General features: G+C 38.4%; 2 protein-coding genes across 2 annotated transcripts in view; one reads left to right on the top strand and one right to left on the bottom strand.

The window, feature by feature from the left end:
- LOC144638335 (uncharacterized) overlaps nucleotides 1-22,492 on the bottom strand; it is a 265,610-nt gene that overhangs the window by 141,301 nt on the left and 101,817 nt on the right. The window lies entirely within an intron of this gene.
- LOC144638277 (uncharacterized) lies at nucleotides 20,162-21,367 on the top strand. Its single transcript, XM_078497502.1, has one exon. It carries the CDS (start codon nucleotides 20,246-20,248, stop codon nucleotides 21,032-21,034), a length of 789 nt encoding a protein of 262 aa, XP_078353628.1. The 5' UTR covers nucleotides 20,162-20,245; the 3' UTR covers nucleotides 21,035-21,367.

Below are 22,492 nucleotides of genomic sequence, written 5' to 3'. Positions count from 1 at the left end.
ACAAGTTGCTCGAGATTTCCCAAAAAGTCGCCCGTAATTTCTCAAAAAATGCTCAAAAGTTGCTCCAAAAATCCAAAAAGTTTCTTCTGATAATAAAAGTTGCTCGAAAGTTGCTCCAAAAAATCCAAAACGCTGGTCTTAATAATGAGAATTTCTAAGCAGTTTTATGCAATTTTACAGCAAAAGAAGTATCTAAATAACATATTAAGGGGAAAATGTGTTAATTAAAAAGGGTTACTTTAACTGAAAAAAATCGTGAAGATATCAATGACGTCATGTTTGCTGACGAGTTTTGTAATGTTTTTAATGCAAAATGAGCCGAAAGATGAAATGTCTTCAGATGTTTCTCGAAAGTCTTCGGAAAACTTCGTACCTCTTCGGAAACGTTCGTATTGCCTTTGAACAACACTCGGATAATCTTTGGAGATCTTCGTTCTGGAAATTGCTCAAAATGCAACAAGTTGCTCGATAGGAAAAAAGTTGCTCGAAGAAGAAAAAGTTGCTCGAATCATGAAAAGTTGCCAAAAAGTTGACGAGCAACTTGTGGAAAACCCTACTTTGAATTGAGCTCGAAACCATATGATTACCTATACAAAGTGCACGATTTTGCTTTCTCGCGCGTTGATGGTGAAAAAATGCAATTGCGCATAGTAATTTCCATTTCTCAGTCCCTACTGCAAAAATCATTGAATTGGACATCAGCAGAAAAAAAATATTTACTCTGTCCCAGACTTGGAGGGCAAAACTGAAAATCAACTGAAAAGCCATACGCATGGACAGATTTGACATGGGGGTAACTGACTACCCCCTCCCTTCCCCCCACAAAAAAATCCGGATGTTACTTTTTGTGTTAGCTTACTTCGCAGACGTTCTTTTCCCTCGTCACGCAAAAAGGAGGAAAATAGGGAGGAAGCATTGCGTACGGCCAAGTCAAAGGAAAAATGTTACTCGTCCAGATTTCTTTTTTTTTATTTCTTCCATCGTCAAATTCTCCATAAGCGAACTTGCAAAATAAATCCTGACCTCTCCAGTACGGACCTAGCGTGCTGAGGCTTTACAATTTTGGCCTGATTTCGTATGAAAACGCAGACAAAAGCCATGTCTTACAAAATTTTCTTTGTACTTAATTGAGGAGAACGCCTGTTGGTTTTTGATCGTTCCAACTTTCCCAATAACAAAATATTGAGAAATAAGAAGCGGGCCCAAAAAAACATCTGCGTAGGAGGCTATGTTGGTGTCAGTGGCTTGTAAATCTGTATTACAAAACCTATCTCCGCGACCCTTATCCGCCTCTCGACTAGCCTGTAAGTACTAAAAGGCAATCTGTCTAAAACTCTTCAGTTACAGCCGTCGGCGTCTTCTACTGGCTGAAAAGAGACTGCGTGACGTGACATTTCGAAGAAGGCTTGCGTTACCTTCGGCAGATGGTCAAGAGCTCGTGAAGGGTTAATAAATATGCCATACTTTTATTTATTTATTCTTGTAAAGAGAAAAATTTGGTACTCTAAAAAAATTCAGAGAAATTTTACCGCGGAATACTGCGCTGTTTCCGCGAGTCCTTTCCCCTTCTTTTTCGTGACATCCTACTCTTCCGTGACGCAAGAGAGACTGGGAATGAAAGAGAATTCACAGAATTCAACATGGCCGCGGAATCTTTCGTTTATGATGGATTTATAAACCCAGGCATTTTGACGCCAAACTATCGACGAAAAGACCGCTCTGGTGCCGTTCGTATTTCGAAACATACTTCCTCTCGTTTAGTTGTATTTGGGTGCCAGGAAAATGCTTATAGCAGCTGCAAAACACTAAAATGGAAACCACATATAAACTTATATCTAATTCAAGGGAATGGAAATCTGTCAGAGGTACGCTTAAGCTTAAAATCTGTGGTATATGAATATTGCTTTATTATTTCTACTGGGCGTTTCACGTCTATTCTTGGATAAGTTTAGCATTTAACTTTTTTGAATTACCGTATTTTCTCGAATAAACGCCGGGTCTCCAAGGCAGAGTGGTAAGTAAGCCTTTCAGACATTTATTTGAGGTGTAATATGCTTTAGGGTTGATGGCAAGATACATTCATGCCACAAATAACGATTAAAAACTCTTGTTTAATAAAAATGTTGCTCAAATAAACTGCACCATTCAAATAAATGCCGGATCCACGGAGCCAAATTTGAAATAAACGCCGGGGGCGTTTAATTGAAAAAATATGGTATATTCAAATGAGCCCCTCCCAGGGGTTTCAGGGAACATGGCCATAAAATATTTTGGCCATAAAATATTTGGAAACAAGGAGAAAAAAGGATAATAAAGCTTGGAACACGAGAACAAATTAAGCTGTGGTTCTGGAACAAGGGAACATGCTTAGCAAACACGCTGCATTGGTTCCAGCAAAATGGGATGAAAGCGAATCCTGAAAAGTACCAGGCTCTTGTGCTGGGAAACAGTGATTATGATATGAACATTAAATGTGTGGATAAAAGAATTCCCATTTCTAAAGAAATCAAATTATTAGGTGTTACACTAGATAACAGGCTCAAGTTTGATGCCCACATCGCGGATATTTGTCGTAAAGTAGGAGGACACGTGAATGCCCTGAATAGGCTAAAAAATATTCTACCTTGTAAGACCAAAGAAGCACTCTACCGCGCCTTTATTTTCCCTTATTTTACTTATTGCAGCCAAGTCTGGCACCACTGCGGGACCAGAAACGCTATCAAGCTAGAAAAAGTTAACGAGCGTGCACTTAGATTAATTTATAAAGATAATTCTACATCATATCAGACTTTGTTAGAGTGGATAGGTCTTAACAACACTTTAGAAACCCGTAGGATACAGGACATGTTAATTACCATAAACAGCTGTTTTCAGGGTAGAGCCCCTGTAAAAATTGGACGTCTCATAAATGTGAGAAGGAGCAGTTACAATTTGCGAGGTGCAAATGTCTTGACATTACCTAAGGCGAATAGTACCAAATACGGACTTAAACGTTTCAGTTATTACGCCGCAAAGCAATGGAACGGACTTCCCGAGAACATACGCTGCCTAGCTGGCACCAAAGATTTTATACGCAACATTCGAAATTTAACGTTTTAAATTGTAAGTTTTTATTTTTTAGGACTTTTTATAGCGATGTTAATCAATCAAGGGTGTTTTAATTTTTTATATTTTTAATCATGTTAATTATATTATCTATAGTAGCTAGCATTTTTATATTGTATATATTTTAATTAATTTAGATTTTAGTTTTTAATTTCGTGAAATAACTGTAAACTAGCCGTAAAGCTAAGATTATTTCACGCTAATAAAGTATCTATCTATCTATCTATCTATCTATCCCCCCTGGTGGGCGTCCATGTTGTTGTATTATGGCTAGAAGTGTTCTTTGTCCCATTTATAAATCTGAAGACCTTGACACTGAGTGACTGGTGTGAATAGAAATAATATTTTCATTGGTACATTTGCAGCGAAATAGCCTCATGTGCTACATAAATAACCACCTTTTGGTTAAATAAACTATGTCTATGTCTATGTCTTAAAGGACATTGTAATACCTTCAGGGCCTCCTCGTATGCATTGATGCCTTGAGAGTTCGGTATAGGCTACTTTTTCCCCCTCCCTCTTCCCCTCAGTGATGGAAACCTTTTCGTGTGCATGGATATTATTTTCACCCATATCTTAGTTTCTCTGCGTGTGTTATAGAGGTGCAGCATAACAATGAAAATTCTTCTACAAATATTTACTCCAAGCATAGAGGTTTGGAACAAGCTCTGAGAGGAGCCTGGAACGGGGAGTTTCCTCATGGCATTGCATGTTTAAGAACATGGTGGATGACAAAAAGGTTTTTGATCATTGTGGCGGTAGGCAGCGGATACCACTATAGGTGCAAATGAGCAGGTCTTCTCATTCTGAACTTGCCAAAACAATATTTTGACAACAATAACAACATGGTGGCCAGTGGGAGAGTTTGGTTCTTTTTTTATAGCAGTTAAAAAAGTTTTTTTTAAATTGTGTCTTAAAAGGGACTATCTCACCAGGATTTTGCAGTTTTCTTGGTCTATACTGTTCTGAAATAAGTGGTAGGCAACTTAAATGGTAATGAAAACATGGGATCCAAATTTCCTGTGCAGGTTGGAGCTATTGTTTTCCTGCTCTATTGTTTTGAGGTTCTTTGTTGTCTTGATTGTTCTTTGCTTTATGTGATTGGTGTGCCCCATCATGGTACATTCATTTACATTTCAGTGCTAAAGAGAAACACGAAATCACAAAATTCTGTTTTTTTTAATGACGGGACAACAATTTTTTCAGATTTAAACTGTGTTTACAAAGAAAGTTCTGAACCCTTTATAAACACTGCATCCACAGCCCTAGCTTTTATTTGAGGAAAGATGGCCTGTTGCCACACCTTTAAAAAAAAATATGCTGATTAGTTCACCACCTGACCAGTTGACCACTGCAGTTGGCCAGTCAGCCAGACATTCTTCATTCAGTTGGGCAGTCAGTAAGAATTCTTCATTCAGTTGGCCAGTCAGTCAGACATTCTTATTTCAGTTGGACCGTCAGTCAGACATTCTTATTTCAGTTGGACCGTCAATCAGACATTCTTCATTCAGTTGGACAGTCAGACAGACATTCTTCATTCAGTAAGTCAGTTAGTCAGACATTTTTTCATTCAGTTGCCCAGTCAGTCAGACATTCTTCATTTAGTTGGTCAGTCAGACAGACATTCTTCATTTGGTTGGCAGTCAGTCAGACATTCTTCATTCAGTTGGGCAGTCAGCCAGACATTCTTCATTCAGTTGGCCAGTCAGTCAGACATTCTTCATTCAGTTGGCCAGTCAGTCAGACATTCTTCATTCAGTTGGCCAGTCAGTAAGACATTCTTCATTCAGTTGGCCAGTCAGTCAGACATTCTTATTTCAGTCTGACCGTCAGTCAGACATTCTTATTTCAGTTGGACCATCAGTCAGACATTCTTCATTCAGTTGGACAGTCAGACAGACATTCTTCATTCAGTAAGTCAGTTAGTCAGACATTTTTTCATTCAGTTGCCCAGTCAGTCAGACATTTTTCATTCAGTTGCCCAGTCAGTCAGACATTCTTCATTTAGTTGGTCAGTCAGACAGACATTTTTCATTCAGTTGGCCAGTCAGTCAGACATTCTTCATTCAGTTGACCAGTCAGTCAGACATTCTTCATTCAGTTGGCCAGTCAGTCAGACATTCTTCATTCAGTTGGCCAGTCAGTCAGACATTCTTCATTTAGTTGGTCAGTCAGACAGACATTCTTCATTCAGTTGGCCAGTCAGTCAGACATTCTTCATTCAGTTGGCCAGTCAGTCAGACATTCTTCATTCAGTTGACCAGTCAGTCAGACATTCTTCATTCAGTTGGCCAGTCAGTCAGACATTCTTCATTCAGTTGACCAGTCAGACAGACATTCTTCATTCAGTAAGTCAGTTAGTCAGACATTTTTTCATTCAGTTGCCCAGTCAGTCAGACATTTTTCATTCCGTTGGTCAGTCAGTCAGACATTCTTCATTCAGTTGGCCAGTCAGTCAGACATTCTTCATTCAGTTGGCCAGTCAGTCAGACATTCTTCACTCAGTTGACCAGTCAGACAGACATTCTTCATTCAGTAAGTCAGTTAGTCAGACATTTTTTCATTCAGTTGCCCAGTCAGTCAGACATTTTTCATTCAGTTGGTCAGTCAGTCAGACATTCTTCATTGAGTTGGTCAGTCAGTCAGACATTCTTCATTCAGTTGGCCAGTCAGACAGACATTCTTCATTCAGTAAGTCAGTTAGTCAGACATTTTTTCATTCAGTTGCCCAGTCAGTCAGACATTTTTCATTCAGTTGGTCAGTCAGTCAGACATTCTTCATTCAGTTGGCCAGTCAGTCAGACATTCTTCATTCAGTTGGCCAGTCAGTCAGACATTCTTCATTCAGTTGACCAGTCAGACAGACATTCTTCATTCAGTAAGTCAGTTAGTCAGACATTTTTTCATTCAGTTGCCCAGTCAGTCAGACATTTTTCATTCAGTTGGTCAGTCAGTCAGACATTCTTCATTGAGTTGGCCAGTCAGTCAGACATTCTTCATTCAGTTGGATAGTCAGTCAGACATTCTTCATTCAGTTGACCAGTCAGACAGACATTCTTCATTCAGTTGACCAGTCAGTCAGACATTCGTATTTCAGTTGGCCAGTCAGTAAGACATTCTTCATTTCGTTGGCCAGTCAGTCAGACATTCTTCATTTCGTTGGCCAGTCAGACAGACATTCTTCATTCAGTTGACCAGTCAGTCAGACATTCGTATTTCAGTTGGCCAGTCAGCCAGACATGCCTTATTCAGTTGACCAGTCAGACAGACATTCTTCATTCAGTTGACCAGTCAGTCAGACATTCGTATTTCAGTTGCCCAGTCAGACAGACATTCTTCATTCAGCTGGACAGTCAGACAGACATTCTTCATTCAGTTAGCCAGTCAGTAAGACATTCTTCATTTAGTTGACCAGTCAGTCAGAAATTCCTCATTCAGCTGGCTTGTCAGACAGACATTCTTCATTCAGTCGGCCAGTCAGACAGACATTCTTCATTCAGTTTGACAGTCAGACAGTCAGTCAGTCCATCAGTTAGTTCAGCAAATGGACCAGTCACCTGATTAATCGGTCAGACAGTCTGTTATGTGCCGGATAATCAGTCAGTCAGTGAGTTACTCAGTCGGTTGGTTAGTATTTTTATATTTTATATTTGTATATTAATGTTAGTGTCCCCAATTAGCTATTTAGCTAAACACAAATATCATGTATGTATGTTGGCTGGTTGGTCGTTCCTCAGTCAGTCTGTCCCCCTGACAATCAGTCAGTATGTCTGACAGTCAGTTGATATATTGACCAGTCAGTTAAAAATTCAGTTGACTGGTATTTCGGCCAGTCAGTTGTTGTTTATAAGCCATTGAATTGTTATTGGCAAGTCTAACCTTTTTGTTTTACCTTTAGGAATCTGTTCTGTTTCAGAAGAAGTTCACACAGACCAGTAGAACGAGCAATACATTTGAAGGTAATACTTCAATCTTTATTGCTTATAAGATCTGGTTGCGTGACTTCTTAGAAAAAACGGACATGTAGTCACACAACGCTAATCACGCAAACCTCGTAGGCCCGCAATGTGTGCAAATGATTACAGCTACATTGGTCTGCACACATTGCTGTCTATGTTGCTGACCAATTATTATCCTCTTTTCTCTGCGACTAATCCAAATACACGAATGATTTCGGTGATAGATTGCCTTGGTGTTGAAATTTTGTGTACAATATGGCCTTTGGTTTTTTTTCAGGACAGGCTGCTGTCTGTTAGCGTGTTATTTAACAATTAGACTACGAGCCCAAGTTTTCACTGAGCAAATAGTCAACGAGGCGCAGCCGAGTTGACTATCACTCATAGAAAACGAGGGCGAGTAGTCTAATTGTTTTAGTAGTCCAAAACCTACAATATTGTGCACTTTGAAGACAAAAATCAAGAAAATTTAACGCTTAAAGAGCTTCTCGCGCGCGCGACTGTTTTCTATCGGCGAATAGAAAACAGTGGGAGAACCAATCAGATTCGCGGATTTCCAATAGAACACAGCTGAGTTTCTACTAATGTGTCTTATAATGTGGTGTGCTTTCCTTCTTTCAGGATGAATATTACAGTGGGAAGTAATATTAGCAAGTCGCCTGGAGTCTTCATTTAATGGTGAGTTTTTTAACGCATATACGACCAATAATGGAAGTGGCCATTGACAGTGGCGGACCTAGGGCAGGGCAGGAGCCCATTTCCCAAAGCGAGCAACTTCCATACTGCGTCTGTGAAACGGTGTTTTCACAAAAAATATTTGAGGAGAATATGCTACCTATGCAATAACATCGCAAATGGTTAGATATTCTAGTCGTCTCGAATAAGGACGATAAACCGTAGGCATATTTAGTGTTATGGTCAGCAGGGGACGTAAAAGAACCCACACACTTATCGTAAAGAATAGGGCATGGAGTTCCCGGTGTTGTGGTCTGGTCTTTGCCCGTTGTACTGTGCTTACTTTGAAATGCTCGGAGATACTGGCTGTATAAGCAACTCTGCAAAACCGAGGGTAAACAAAGTGATGATGATGATGATGATGATGAAGTAAAGTTATTTTTAGATATGATTTTCCCACGAATTGGTTTTAAAAAGCCAATCACAAGCGATTTTGAAATGGACTGTTGGTACGTAACTATACTGAACAGTACCTAGTCCACATGTAAATTTAACATGACGGACACATATAAGGAATCTTCTTTGGAGTGTCCTTTTAGCATTTCGAGCGATAATTTCAGTATTTGAAATGTGGAAGTTGTGCGCTCCTGGTAATGGGCTTCTGGGCAGTGGCGCTTTTATCCGCCACTGATTGCATCTGGTTTTCCTCTGATATCAGCAATATTGCGCATTGTAATCCTTTAAGTTTCCTGACTTATATGGGTGATAGTTTATTGAAATGTCTATTAATATTTCCAAAACAAATACATGTACCCTCAGGCAACAGGGGGTTGCTTAACAGTTTGCTGTACGGAATACCGTTATCGCCCCTCTGTAATAAGACCTCCACTGAAAGTTCATTTGTATCTACTAAGGTGCGTAAATGAGATGCCTATATGAAGGGTTATATTAAACGCAAAGTGTTAAAGGTCTTATTAGATATTTCAGGTGTTAGGATTGATTATTTATCAGATAGTACGCGCGCTGTGATTGGTCACTCTTCCCGTGCGCTTAAGTAAAATAGTTTTCCTTTTTCCAGAGCGAAAGAATTACCAAAAATATCTTGTTATCCTCGTTTTCTCGGTTTGAATTGTTAGATCATACGGTTCCTCGTTTTACCCGACGATTTATGCCGTATACATCATACAGTAAAGATCTCGGATTCGATTAACAAGAATGAGAGGTATTACATCATGATTTTACACTAATCAATGCGTTTTTTTTTTAGAATTTCAGTGACGCGCTTCATCATGATGTGAAGAAATGACGAAACAACACTTAAAAGGAGATCAGTGTGCTTCGATCACTATTAAAGCCTGGTTTTCACTAGCGACGCAAGCACAAGCGCGAGGATAATAGCTCTTATTTCTCCGTGAAAACGGCTTTGACGCAAGCAAAAGCACAAGCGCATTGCATTTGGATGCGTGATTGCGCTTGTGTTTGCATCGCTAGTGAAAACCAGGCTTAATAGCGTATACCAGAAAAGTTCATCAAATCATAGTTATAGAACAACGTTGACGATTTTTATCAGATTTTTATTGTTGTCCCTGCTGGAATTTTTACAAATGATTCAACAAGAATTGTAGATTTGTTTAATTCGCTGAAACGTAAGTAAGTATTATTCGTTGAACTTGAGGCAATAAGGAGTTAACTAAAACCTCAATAGCAGTGTCAACAACATCGCCAAAAACAGGTCTATTGAAAAAGTCACGTTGCTCGTGCGTGAAAAAATTCTGGTACATTTCGTAGTCGTTCTCACAAAACAACAATATGCAAATTCTGTAAATGAATTTGTTTGTGTTTTTATTTGAAATTGAACTCAGTCCTTGCATATTAAGCTGAATAGTTCTGAGAGCAAAACTGGTTTAGAATTTGCTTGAGATTTTCAGCAATCACAAGCTTAAGGCGTTCAGTCTTAAATAGTTTGTTTCTGAGAAGCATCGATAGTTGTTACATTTTTGTACGTCAAAGAGCAGAGTGAATATTCACCAAGGTAATGTTAAGTTTGCTGTAGACAGCAAGGTAGTCGCTCTTACAGTAAACATTGCGTATACACTGAAACTATTTTATTAATATTGTTGCCTAGATTTTGTCCAGAAAAATAAAACAGAATAAAGTATTTTAAACTTTAAATGATTGTAGCAAGTTTACTTGACTCCATTATGGAAGGCTGTTTTGCAGAAGCATTGATACTTACGAGTTACAGAAAAGACAAAATAACGACAAGGACAAGAACCTCAAGTGGTTTTAAGTTGAAGTGTTTTGTTGACACTGTATGTCTAATGCGCATGCGTATCTCCAAAAGAAGTACCACAAGGACGGCCAAGTTAGTAACAATAAAGGAAAGTGTTTTCTTTTGAGCGTGGTGGGTGGGGGATGGTGGATGGTACGCATGTCCAATTTTCACTCTTCAGGATAGAACTTTTCTCATTTTCAATGGTTAAAATTTGAAAAGTTTTTCTTTGCAAAGTGTGTTCGTATTGCGCATGCGTATTGATCCACCCATCTCCCACAAGGATGAAAAACTTAATGAGCTATTAAAGAATTGATTTTTGAAGGGTAGGTGGTGGGGGTTCGGGATGGTACAATATAAAAACTGTCCAAAAAGTGTCTTGATGTTTGTATAGATAGAAGTGTATTAAAAGTGTACTTTTGATGTTGTTGTTAATCATGTTGAGTAGCAGCATCCCCACCACCTCGTCCGGGGGAATGACTTACTTTTATGCCTAATAAAGTTTCTCGTCATTGTGGTACATTTTTTGGGGAATACGCATGCGCATTACGTATGCCGTATTCACTCAATATTCGCAAATTTTGGACAAAATTCTGAATTTTTTTTAACGTTTGACATTAGGAAACTAACAAATGTGGTGGTATTGCTTATGTGTACCACAAGGATGAAAAACGTTAGTAGTATAAAAGAGGCTGTCACTTTCTTTACTGCACATGCGTAATTGTCTTTAGTGAGGTTGCAAATTTATGCTACAAATTTACACAGCAAGCAAGTTTGGTATTGAAAATTGAGTATGTTTCGTACTTAGAGTAGGTCTTCCGCAGATACGCTTTGCCCTTTACAAACTGACATTTGGGGGTGCTTGCTTGGAGTTCAAGAGACAACAATGTTTATTTCTTTCAATTTATTACACTCATATTTTCTTTTACATAAAATATATTTGGAAAAAAAAATTAAACTAGACGTTAAGTAAAAAGTCATATAAAAATTTTCCAGCCAGGGAAATGGCACGTCTTTGACGCAAACTTGTATTCCAAGAGAAGCTGGAAACCCTGTCAAAAGAAATAAAATTAATTGTTAGTTACTCAAAACTATATTTAGGTAACGTTTTCTAGAAGAACTGAACGAGGATAACTTTACGACTCGTCATCCATGCGCTTTTTATTCACAAATTCAAATTAAGTTATCTTTATTGTAAATGTCCTGCAGTCACGATTACAATAAAACCCAACATTCCCATGGTACTTGAATACAGTATTTGTAAGGGAATTCGATTGAAAATGTGATCTGGAAAGCGAAAACGGCCACTAACGCTTTACCGTTTAACGGGTAAAATAAGAGATTTGTAAACGGATCATAAACGGTTTTAAACGGTTCAGATATCCGTTTAAATGGATAACCAAAAGTGTTGCACGGTTGGGCAAAGTCCAAAAGCGTTGAACGGTTAGCTAAAAAATTAAACGGTTGAACCAAATCGTTAAACGGAAAGCTGAAAACTAAAACGGTTGAACCAAATCGTTAAACGTTAAGCTGAAAACTTAAATTTAATTATTTCCGACGAAATAGATGGTAAAAAACTTCAGTTGAACTTCACCGCCTTACGACCTACCGGTTTATACGACCACCTCGTTATAACGCTTTTCTTTGGCGACTACATATTCTCCACTCCAGTTACAACCCTCAAAACTTGATCAGTTGCTACGGAAAATTTTGTCGGTAAAAAGGTGGATTTCTACATTTTGTATATTGTACAGAATCAGCAAATCAAGTGTTACCTTTCAGTGGGTACCACGCTTCTTCCTCCGTCTTTGAATTTTCATAAGATGCACAGATGGCCGCTGCCTGTGAACACAAAACATGAACCATGTCACTGTTTTCATAGTATGAATGACGCTAGTACTGTGTTATATGTATAGTGCACTAACCATATTTCCTAGAATATGAGCTGTGCCTCATGCATAATAATCACCCCTTTTGAAAAATCGCCAACCTTTTGTTAAAACATTTGAAATATTCGCCCTTTTTATGAATAATCACCCCACCGTGGCCCATTGTTGATCGAAGTACATGCTGAGTAAACACGAAGGAAGAAGAAAGCAAAGGTTCGTATCTTCATGCTTTTTCTCTGAGGAAACACAAGTACCGAATATCTTCTATTACCCCCCCCCCCTTAAAATAACCTCAGCCTCTGTTTAGAGCAAGAAATTTATTAAAGAAGTACCCCTTACCTTTTCCTTACAACCAAAACAAGAAGAGCTTTGGGAGAAACATTGCTGGTACTTTTAGTCAATAAGAATTGATAAAGTATGGTACAAATGTATGGAAAACTGATAACTTACTGGCGTTTTGGTACACTAAATACCTTCCCCTCAAAACTGCACGAAACAAATCAGCTTTGGGGGGGGGGGGGGGGGGGGCTTAATAGGGGATATACGGTAATCCACGACGCAGGCACGGTAAATTGTTTAATGATTTTCATTTTCAGTAATTCTAGGTGCAAAATACGTTCATTACTATCCAAGCAAAAGAGCCGTACTTGGGAATATTGGACCGAGATCATGGCAGTATGAAAACGACCAAGGGCCAATATTCCACGGTACGGTCCATAGCGAGTGAGGTCAGCAAGTGGTTTATCATATGGCATTTGGTAGTCGTGACAAAAACAACGTTTAATTTTAATTGGCTGCAAGTGAGTTATATGGCTTAAATAAATACACAAAGGACGCAAAAAAATTCTATCTCCTTGCAAAGTTGTTAGAAAAATTGCCTCATCTGTTAATTTTTACCTCATGGTAATGAGGTTTAGTTAGCATTTTCAAAGTCACGTGTTACACTCACTCGAACACTCACTCACTCACTGATATTAAACCGCAATTAACTAATGCATTAAAAAGTGCTGACAGAAAGGTTCTTCAAAACGCCATTCAGCACATGTCAATAATAACAAATATTATTCTCCAACCTCGTTCCCAGGGTCTCTCTCTTCCACGGAACGAGGTTGATTATTCAAAAAACAAATCGAAGGAGGATCAGTTACACTTATCCTCTGGTAAAAAAAGAGCGAATCCGCTCTACGAAGCCTCAGAGTATAAGCTATCAATGACCCACTCACGTAAGAAAACATTCAAAGGCAAATGAAGTGAGATTGTGACATTACTGATAGCAGCTATACGCTACCTGCAGTTACGCTTGCCATGTGACGTGTCTTAGTAAACACGGCATTCATGCAGCACGTTTTTGTTTCGCGTCACATCATCTCGTGTCATCTGTTTTTCATCTATTTGAGTTGAGCAGAAATGCGCATTTTTCTCTCAAATTTTATCCGCTGCTCAAATATAACACTATAAACGTGCTGACAGAAAAGTAAACATAATCACAAAACAAATGTACTTAATGCTAAAAAGGATCAAAGGTTACGCTTAAATATTTTTGTGGTGAAAACAAAGAATTACTGATAACAGCTTTAAGCTACATGCAGTTACGCTTGCCATGTGACATGTTTTAGTAAACACGACATCCACACAGCACGTTTTTGCTTCGCGTCACATCATCTCGTGTCAGTCTAGCAGTGCAGTTTTAACTGCTGCTCAAAAATAACGCTATATGCGTACTGACAGAAAAGTAAACATATTTACAAAACAAATTTACTTAATGCTAAAAAGGATCAACGGTTACACTTAAATATATTGGTGATAAAAAAAAACAGAATTCGCGCTACAAAGCCTGAGAGCACGAACCATCAATGACGCAACTCCCATGGAAAAATAAATAGAGTGAGATTGCGTTACATTATTGGACGCTTATTTGAAAAAAAAAATGCTTAGGTCGGCACTTCACCGAATTACCATGGGGTTGCTCGAGGAGCCTTTGATTTTCAATTTCAGCCAAACGAAGACCTCTATTGGAACAGCGAAGGCTTCCCATCATTTTCCAAAGAATATTACGTGACCGAATGTTTTTGTTAACATTAACCGAAGATTTCCGATTATTTACCGAGAGTTTTCAAAAATTTACGAAAATTTGAGAAACATTGTCTGAACGTTTCCATTTAATTTCCAAAACATCTCACAGATTGCCAAAGAGTTCCAAGAAGTACTGAAAACATTTCGTCTATATTCCGACTATTTTATCAGAACATCCGTCTATCTCCTATAAGCTTCAGGTACAGAGCCGAATGAGGACAGACCATTACCATGGCAACAGTCCATACGTAAAAATAGCGACTGAGTAACAGCTCTTTTATTCACATGGTTCCTAGTAAACGTCCACAAATTTTGGCGCCCATTCTAAGTTACTGTAAAAGCTCTACTGATAAAAAATGATACTTGAAAATCCTGAAAATAGAAAAGAAGCACCTCCCCCCTCCCCCCCCCCCCTTTTCGGCATCATCTTGACACCATTCTCAAGCCTTTTAATAAAATTAAATATGCGATGTCGTTGAAGAGTTTCTAAATTTGCATAAAGCAAAAATTCCTAGATGAATGGTGGTGATGATGATGAATTCATCTAGGAATTTTGCTTTCTGCAAATTAAGAAACTCTTTAACAACATCGCATAATTTTAAATTTTATTTTTAGTCTTGAGAATGGCGTCAAGATGATGCCGAAACATCGACTGATAACTATTATTTTGGTATGTATATGCTTTGCTATCAGTGATGACATTAAGCTTCTGTCACTTAAACAATTTAAGAAAAAATATAAATTAAGCATTATTACAAGCTATTAACTGAACCTTTCATATTTATAACTCTAGATTTAACTCTGCTAGTTAACCTGTCCGTATACTTCATTTTCCATCTTTTTTTCCATTAATTTTTCTTTAAGCCTACTTAGTTTTGCTTTTGTGTGTTTGTGTGTTGTATAGTTTGCTATGTAAATGTTAAGTATACCTGACCTTTTTATAAATTATTGTAATAAAAACTAAGTATGGCTGCCCAATCTTGTTAGCCAATCGTGGTTATTCTGGGCAGCCATGCACTTTACTTTATTTCTTTTATTATTGTATTGTTAATTGAATTGAATGTAAAGGGTGCAAATTAAGTTGTTGTTGTTGTTGTTGCAAAATCTCTTCTGATCAAAATTGTAAAATTGAACTTCTAGGCAGGGGGCTTATTAGAAACGTAAGCACAAAAGAGATAGGGATGGCTTAAATGAGCTACGTCATGGACAATGCATCTTGAAAACATTGGCAAGTTTTTTTAAGTTTGCTGTTCCCATCCGTTTCAATCTTCGTTAATCGAAACCATCCTTGGTTATTTTCGCGTTTTTATTACTTCTTTGTTGCTTTTCTATGTAAGAAAGCTGTTATTTTGACTTTCCTTCAATTTGGAAGTAATCAGAAAAATGAGTGACATACAGCTTTTACAGTAACTCAAAAATGTTTGATGTACTTTACTAGCTTGATGTAGTAATTTACTTTATTTCATAGGTACTGAGATTTACTCATGAAAATCGTAGGGAGTAAAAATCGTACTGATTCAGAGCTTAGCCAATCAGAAACGCGAACGATGGAATTTCACTAGCGAAAAAACATCGTTCGTCCAATCAACAACGCGAACGATGAAATTTCACTAGTGATGAATGAACGTACAGGGTTGCACGGCAGCCGTTGCACAAAAATCACGGGCTTTCAAAAATCAAAACAGAAGAAAGGTTTGCTTTTAACTTCATTTCACGTCAAAAAAAAGCAATAATTGCTCTTTACAAAACTCAACAAGATGTAAACACTACTCCAGAAGACTTGGGAAGGCGAGGAGAATCGAAGATAACTCCGCTGTGGAACTCAATCTGCTCAATAATTATTACTTTTGTGAATTGAAGTCTCAAACTAAAAACAAAGATGGCAATGAATACGAGCTTATTAATTACTTCGCTTCAAAGTTTACTAGAATACTGGTAAGTAGGCTATGACATTTTTTTAACGGTATGTTCATTGAAGGGGAAAACATTTTTCCATTTATATTTTTACAATAAATCTGGTCGCGAGTCGCACACTGCCAAGATGAACATGACTCGGGCAGCGACTTGTTTAGTTGAACGTGAATTCTTCCTAGCAGTTAGTGACCTCTGCCATTGTTAGCAGACACTTGACCTTAAGAACGTGGAAAAATCCTAATTTTAACCTTCTAGTTTTTAAGACAATTTAGAATTTAAAATACTTTTGACTATGTTCCAGCTTTGAATCACTTTTTGCCTCGACGCCGTTTTGTGTACTTTCGCTTGTTCGTAATCATGGCACGAAAAAATCTCAGTACCAATAAAATAAACAAATTACACCATGGAAAATGCTTTGTACGATTTTTATTCACTCGTTGAGGTGTATCAGAAAACTCACTCGTTCGCTACGTTTACTCGTTCGTTTTCTGATACTACTCAACTCGTGAATAAAAATCGTACGCACGCATTTTCCATGAAGTAATCTCTATTTCTGATGAAGACCATCATTAGTCCCCCCACCCCTTTTTACGATACCCTCACCCCATTTCTTGAAAAATTATTTTCAGACCGTACTGCACAATCTCCTCCTCCCCCGAAAGAATGTTTACTAGCAAAAATAAAAATTCTGGGACAACCTTTTCCTTTGTTATTAATGCCAGATATCCGTGCAAAACAATAGTAACTAGTAGTAGAACCTTGATGTTATTCCAAACTGACATTTTAGCTCCTCGGGCATTCATGAACAAAACCACCCTCAATTACTTTTCATTAACCACCTGAAGTGTAACATATCAACAAATTTAAAACAAAAATGAAAACCCAGTACTAGTGTTGATCAGTCTGTAAGCATTGCTCTCCTACCATTTTAAGTACTTTTTAACTTGTAACTTTGTTGCAAAAAAGCATTTTCACAGTGATCATATTGGTATTCACAAAAAATACATGCAGGAATTTTTCGATAAAAGAAATCATTTCACTGAGAGACACTTTCATTGTTTGAGAATACTAACATGGCCACTATGGCATCATGTGAAAATTCTCTAAAAATTAATTACAAATTTTCGGCACCTTTTCCAAATGTTCCCGCAGATAAGCCGCACCCTTGATTTCGACGGAAGATTTATGGAAAAAAGGTGCGGCTTATCTGCGGGTTTTTACGGTATATGGGTACACACAGAGGCACTTACCTTAAATTCACATCAGTAGGAAGACAGTATATACAGACATTCCCTTACCCTGTTAATAGAAATTGAATGTTAATTTTCCAATAGACAATACAGCCAACATGTAGATTCTCCTTAAAATACAGTTGTATCTAACGGAATCTTAAAGGGAATGTACGATGTTAAAATGATACTATTGATCAGCACAGCCAAATTAACTACCAGTAACAGCACAATGTATGGCAAGGGAAGCCAGTGTAATGATCGTACTTTTCATGAACACAATTTACCAGTCCCTTGCCATTTCATTATATTGGGGTTTCACTGAAGAACTACACTCATTCTTGTCTCCAGAGCCACTAGCTAGCTAAGCCTAAGGGCTTGAGGAACAAGTGGCTTTGGGAACACATAATTTGATTGGCTGCAGTTTAGTAAAATCCCTTACAACAAAGAGATTTTAAAACCGTTGATTTGGTTTGCCAAATTTAAATTTCCTTTGTTAAATGTCTAGCCAATCAAATCATGTGTCTCCAGAGCCACTTGTTTCTCATGCCTGGGCTCAGCTAGCTAAGAGGGACAAGCAGATCTGGGAACAAGAATGAACTACCTTATTACATGAAATTTTCGTGATACGTTAATTTCGCGAATTTCACGATTCCAAAAAAAATAGCGAAATTAAAGTAACATGAACAATAAGTGTCACGAACATAACATGACGTGAAAATTAAGTGACTTACATTATGTCAATAATCAAGAAAGAATAAGTTTAGTACCATGCACTGAAGGAAGGAAATTTTAATATAAATGGATGTTGTCGTCAATTGACTGAAGAACAATAACTCATGCGCATACAAGCATAACGACTACTTGTAGGCATTGCCGAGATTAAGTACTTGCATTTTTGTTAATTTTGACGTTATTGTTCATTTGATAAAGTCGTTTTATTTATTTCAAAGGCATGTTAAATAATATTGCCAAGGACATGTAAATTGTGTCTTACTCAAAAACGTGAAATTAAAGGGATTTAAAATACATTTAAATTTTCGCAACATGGCGAAATTAAAGTGTCATGAAATTTGTGCACCTCAAAATCGCGAAATTAACATGTTATGAAAATTTCATGGTTAAGGTACACTGTAAAACAAACAGGTGATAGGAACACGGACAGCCACCAACTAGGACATTGTTGTATTTATAAGCAAAAAAAAACCCTCAGAGTAGGCTACTCTGGTAAATGACAAATTTAAAATAATTATAGTCATCCATAAGTTACCTTATACATTTGAACATTTTTATTTTTTTTTTCATGGACCATTTTGGCACCATGGGGAAAAACCTCCTGCGATTATAATTTGTTGCTCGCAACAGAGAAAAACCCAGGAGCAAGCTGCAATGTGCCTCAACCTAACAACACAACATTTAAAGGTCAAACTTTCCCTTGATCTTACAAATCAAAGTACTCACAAGACCTAAAGGAACACAGCAGTCAGCTTCAGCTGTCTGAAGTGATTCCCATGTTGTGTTAGCCTGCACCTCGGATAACCTCATGGGTGGGGCTGTTGTGGTTTCGATTGAAGGCACTCTCATGCAAACCACCATGACCTCAGATAGCTTCACAGGTCTGGCTGGTACTCCAGAAAATAAGAGATCTGTAATAATTATGTTTAAAATCATGCATAACTTACCTTATACATTTTCAAGAACATTTTGTTTTTATGGACCATTTTGGCACCATGGGGAAAAACTTCCTGCGATTATAATTTGTTGCTCGCAACAGAGAAAAACCCAGGAGCAGGCTGCAATGTGCCTCAACCAAACAACACAGCATTTAAAGGTCAAATTTTCCCTTAATCTTACAAATCAAAGTACTCACAAGACCTAAAGGAACACAGCAGTCAGCTCCAGCTGTCTGAAGTGATTCCCATGTTGTGTTAGCCTGCACCTCGGATAACCTCATGGGTGGGGCTGTTGTGGTTTGGATTGAAGGCACTCTCATGCAAGCCACCATGACCTCAGATAACTTCACAGGTCTGGCTGGTACTCCAGAAAATGACACATTTAAAATAATATTTAAAATCATGCATAACTTACCTTATACATTTTCAAGAACATTTTGTTTTTATGGACCATTTTGGCACCATGGGGAAAAACTTCCTGCGATTATAATTTGTTGCTCGCAACAGAGAAAAACCCAGGAGCAGGCTGCAATGTGCCTCAACCAAACAACACAGCATTTAAAGGTCAAATTTTCCCTTAATCTTACAAATCAAAGTACTCACAAGACCTAAAGGAACACAGCAGTCAGCTCCAGCTGTCTGAAGTGATTCCCATGTTGTGTTAGCCTGCACCTCGGATAACCTCATGGGTGGGGCTGTTGTGGTTTGGATTGAAGGCACTCTCATGCAAGCCACCATGACCTCAGATAACTTCACAGGTCTGGCTGGTACTCCAGAAAATGACACATTTAAAATAATATTTAAAATCATGCATAACTTACCTTATACATTTGAGCAAAGGGGCCTGAGGGAATGCACCCCAGAAAATTTCGAAATCTAAAAGCTCTTAAATGCTATTTACGGCATTTTCACGAAGTATTTCTTTTGAAAAATCGATCTCTTTCAAATGGGGATTATTTTTCCAACTAAAAGTATTTTGTTTTTAATTTTGGGTTAAAATCTAGACGGGACATGTGCCTCGTCTAACCTCTTGCTAGTTACGGTACTGTCTAGTTAAATAGCTGGCAAGGGGCGAAGCTGCAAACCAACTATCAAAGTCGATTGCAAGAAAGAGGGAGCTGTCTAGTTGTATCACCCAGTGGTTGTTCTATTAAACAAAGAATATCGATAAAACTGATTTACTGTTTAATACTTTTCGGCCTCAATGCCGGCCACAATGCCGTGTGCAGACTAGGAGCCTACTATCGATCGATAGTGGACTTCTGTGTAGCCAATCAGATTGCGAGTTTTCCGATAATCGATCACTGGGTTGTGCTAATGACAGTAATTAGAAACCTGCTCCGCCTAATCGCAGTTGATTTATCTCAAACAGGTCAGATGCGTCTTCGTTACTGATGGCATCATTAAGGATCGGGATAAACGTATCACTTTAGTTCAAGAGAGTAACCAGTTCCAGGATATGGAGTTTCAACCACTTCATGGAGGCATGGAATTCGGGCTGCGCTTTCTAAATCAAATCAAATGGGCTAAGGCTAATTTTGACTTCCAGTATCTTCTTAAGGTCGACGACGATTACTTCGTGTGCTTAAAGAGACTTATATCCGAGATTCCTTCGCGACCGACCAGAAATTTACTCTGGGGACATTTTCACTGCGAAGCAGGCATCACTTGGATCGATGAAGCGTTTGTGATTTTTACAAGTGATGTGATCTACAAATTTCTGGCGCAAGACGAGAAGAAGATGTTATGTCACCCGTTTGCTGATCAACAAATAGGTCTGTGGATGAAAAACTTGACTAAAAGGTATTTCCATGACCCTAGGCTGCATCGTCATCCGCCGGCTTCGTTTATGCCAAAATTTAAAAATATGTCAAACGTGTGTGACTCGTATCTTGGTGTACACGGCACTTACGTGGACCAGATGAGAGATTTCGGCCGGAGAGATAATGATGGTGAAAAATTTGCGATGGCTACACCTGAATTCTCAACTCGTTGTCGGACTACAAGATTTGATCACCGCGTGTTTGGACGTGAGTTTAGCTTTAAACCTAGACCTTGCATAGAAAATCCCACGTGGAACAATTCAACTGTAATGCCTCTTATTTACAGTCGAGAAAATTTTGGGCCGAAAAAACCCGCGAGTGAAGGGGGTGAGATTCCCAAGCGGGGTTCCCCAGGTGGCGGGAAACAGGAAAGCATTGAAAAAAAGTCGGCCTCAAATGTAACGATGGTGAAAAAGATGCAATGAATGTAAACTGACTTCGTTACTTTTTGTCGGAATTAAATTTTTAACCGCCGCGTATTAAAATCTGACTTCAACTTTGAACCTACAACAGACTTAAATAGAAAACGCAACATGGCGGTGTAGTATTTCATTTTATATTGGTGTTTGTGCCCAAAAAAAAAAACACACAAAAGAAAACGCTTTTTTGCAGTTTTTACAATGTATTTCGATTCTATTGTCTCTTTCTGGTTTTACATTTAAGCTACTAATCATATTTTTTATCGTTGCAATTGTTCTTAATTGTAATACTCTTTGAATCATCTAACCATAGCTAGCATGTGTAAAAAATAAGCAGAAATATTCGAATTCCTTTGACAAGGAAATAAAATTATACTTGAGGGGACCTTTTTAGCCCGTGTTAACGTGCCTCCTGTTCCTCTGTTCCTTTGTGCTCCATGAAATGACCGTTCCTCGTTCGTTTGTGCTGACTGTTCCTCTGTGCCCACTGTTCAACTGTTCCTCTGTTCCTCTGTGCTCACTGTTCCACTGTTCCCCTTTCCTTTGTGCGCACGTCTCGAGTTTCATTTATAGCCCCAGCAGGGCTTTCGCCCAAAAGCGAAAGCTCAAGGAGAAAATCATTGAAGGTTGCCGTATATAGCTAATTCGAGAAAGGTTGTCGGAAAAAGCACAAAAGTGCACGCGACAAGACCGAAAGCTAGTATCGGTAGAGGTAGATAGCTACTGCACGTGCTGAATACTAATAAGATGGCGACATGAAAAAATGTAATTTGTGATGATCTTAAATTAGCATAAATTACTATTTTGCCGGCACGGATCAGAGGGCTGGGTGCGGGTTTGAGGTGCGCAGTGTATAGTGGGATTTGAGTTTAAATAGGTGGCCGTTAGAAAGGTGAGACATTCTACGGTCAGCCTTCGTCACGTTTTGGTCAATGTTTGGTTTTCCACCCAACAAAACTAAAGTCAGCGAAATTATTCCTCGGAACAATCGTGATCTTCTTGGTCAGATAAAGAATCTTGTCGCGACTATAATTTCAGTTCTACCAATATTTTGTCTTGGTTCTACGATTTTGAGCGATGAGGTGCCGCTGAGCAGATGCGGGATGTTGAAAGAAGCGTGTTGCTCCTCCTTTCGTTCAATAACAAGAGTAATGAAGATCAGTTTAGAGCTAACAATTTGGTCCTAGAAGCAATTGAAGACGATATCGTCGGTCTTTGTCGTAAAGACTTTGACAAATCCAAGAAAGCGTTCTATCGGGGAATGTCTTTTTAGTCACCGTTCTGCTTTGGAATGCAAACATCACGACGTGGCGGATGTCGGACGAAGACGATGAGAAGAAGAGACTCCTTTCTTGTGCTGGTCCTGCCGACTTACGGTCAGAGTGGCTAGGCAACAACGCCCAGGATCAAGGTGTAGTTTGTTCCATTTTACTTTTGGTTTGATTTCCTTTTGATTTAACAGTT

The sequence above is a fragment of the Oculina patagonica genome, chromosome 14, assembly GCF_052425735.1.
Source record: "Oculina patagonica isolate OP01 chromosome 14, crgOcupat, whole genome shotgun sequence".
Lineage (NCBI taxonomy): Eukaryota > Metazoa > Cnidaria > Anthozoa > Scleractinia > Oculinidae > Oculina > Oculina patagonica.
The sequence above is the reverse complement of the archived record's forward strand: the minus strand, read 5'-3'. Positions and strand labels throughout refer to the sequence as shown.

What these genes read in the sequence shown, in the direction of transcription:
- LOC144638277 (XM_078497502.1), top strand. Translation starts at nt 20,246, where the DNA reads ATGGAGTTTCAACCACTTCATGGAGGCATGGAATTCGGGCTGCGCTTT.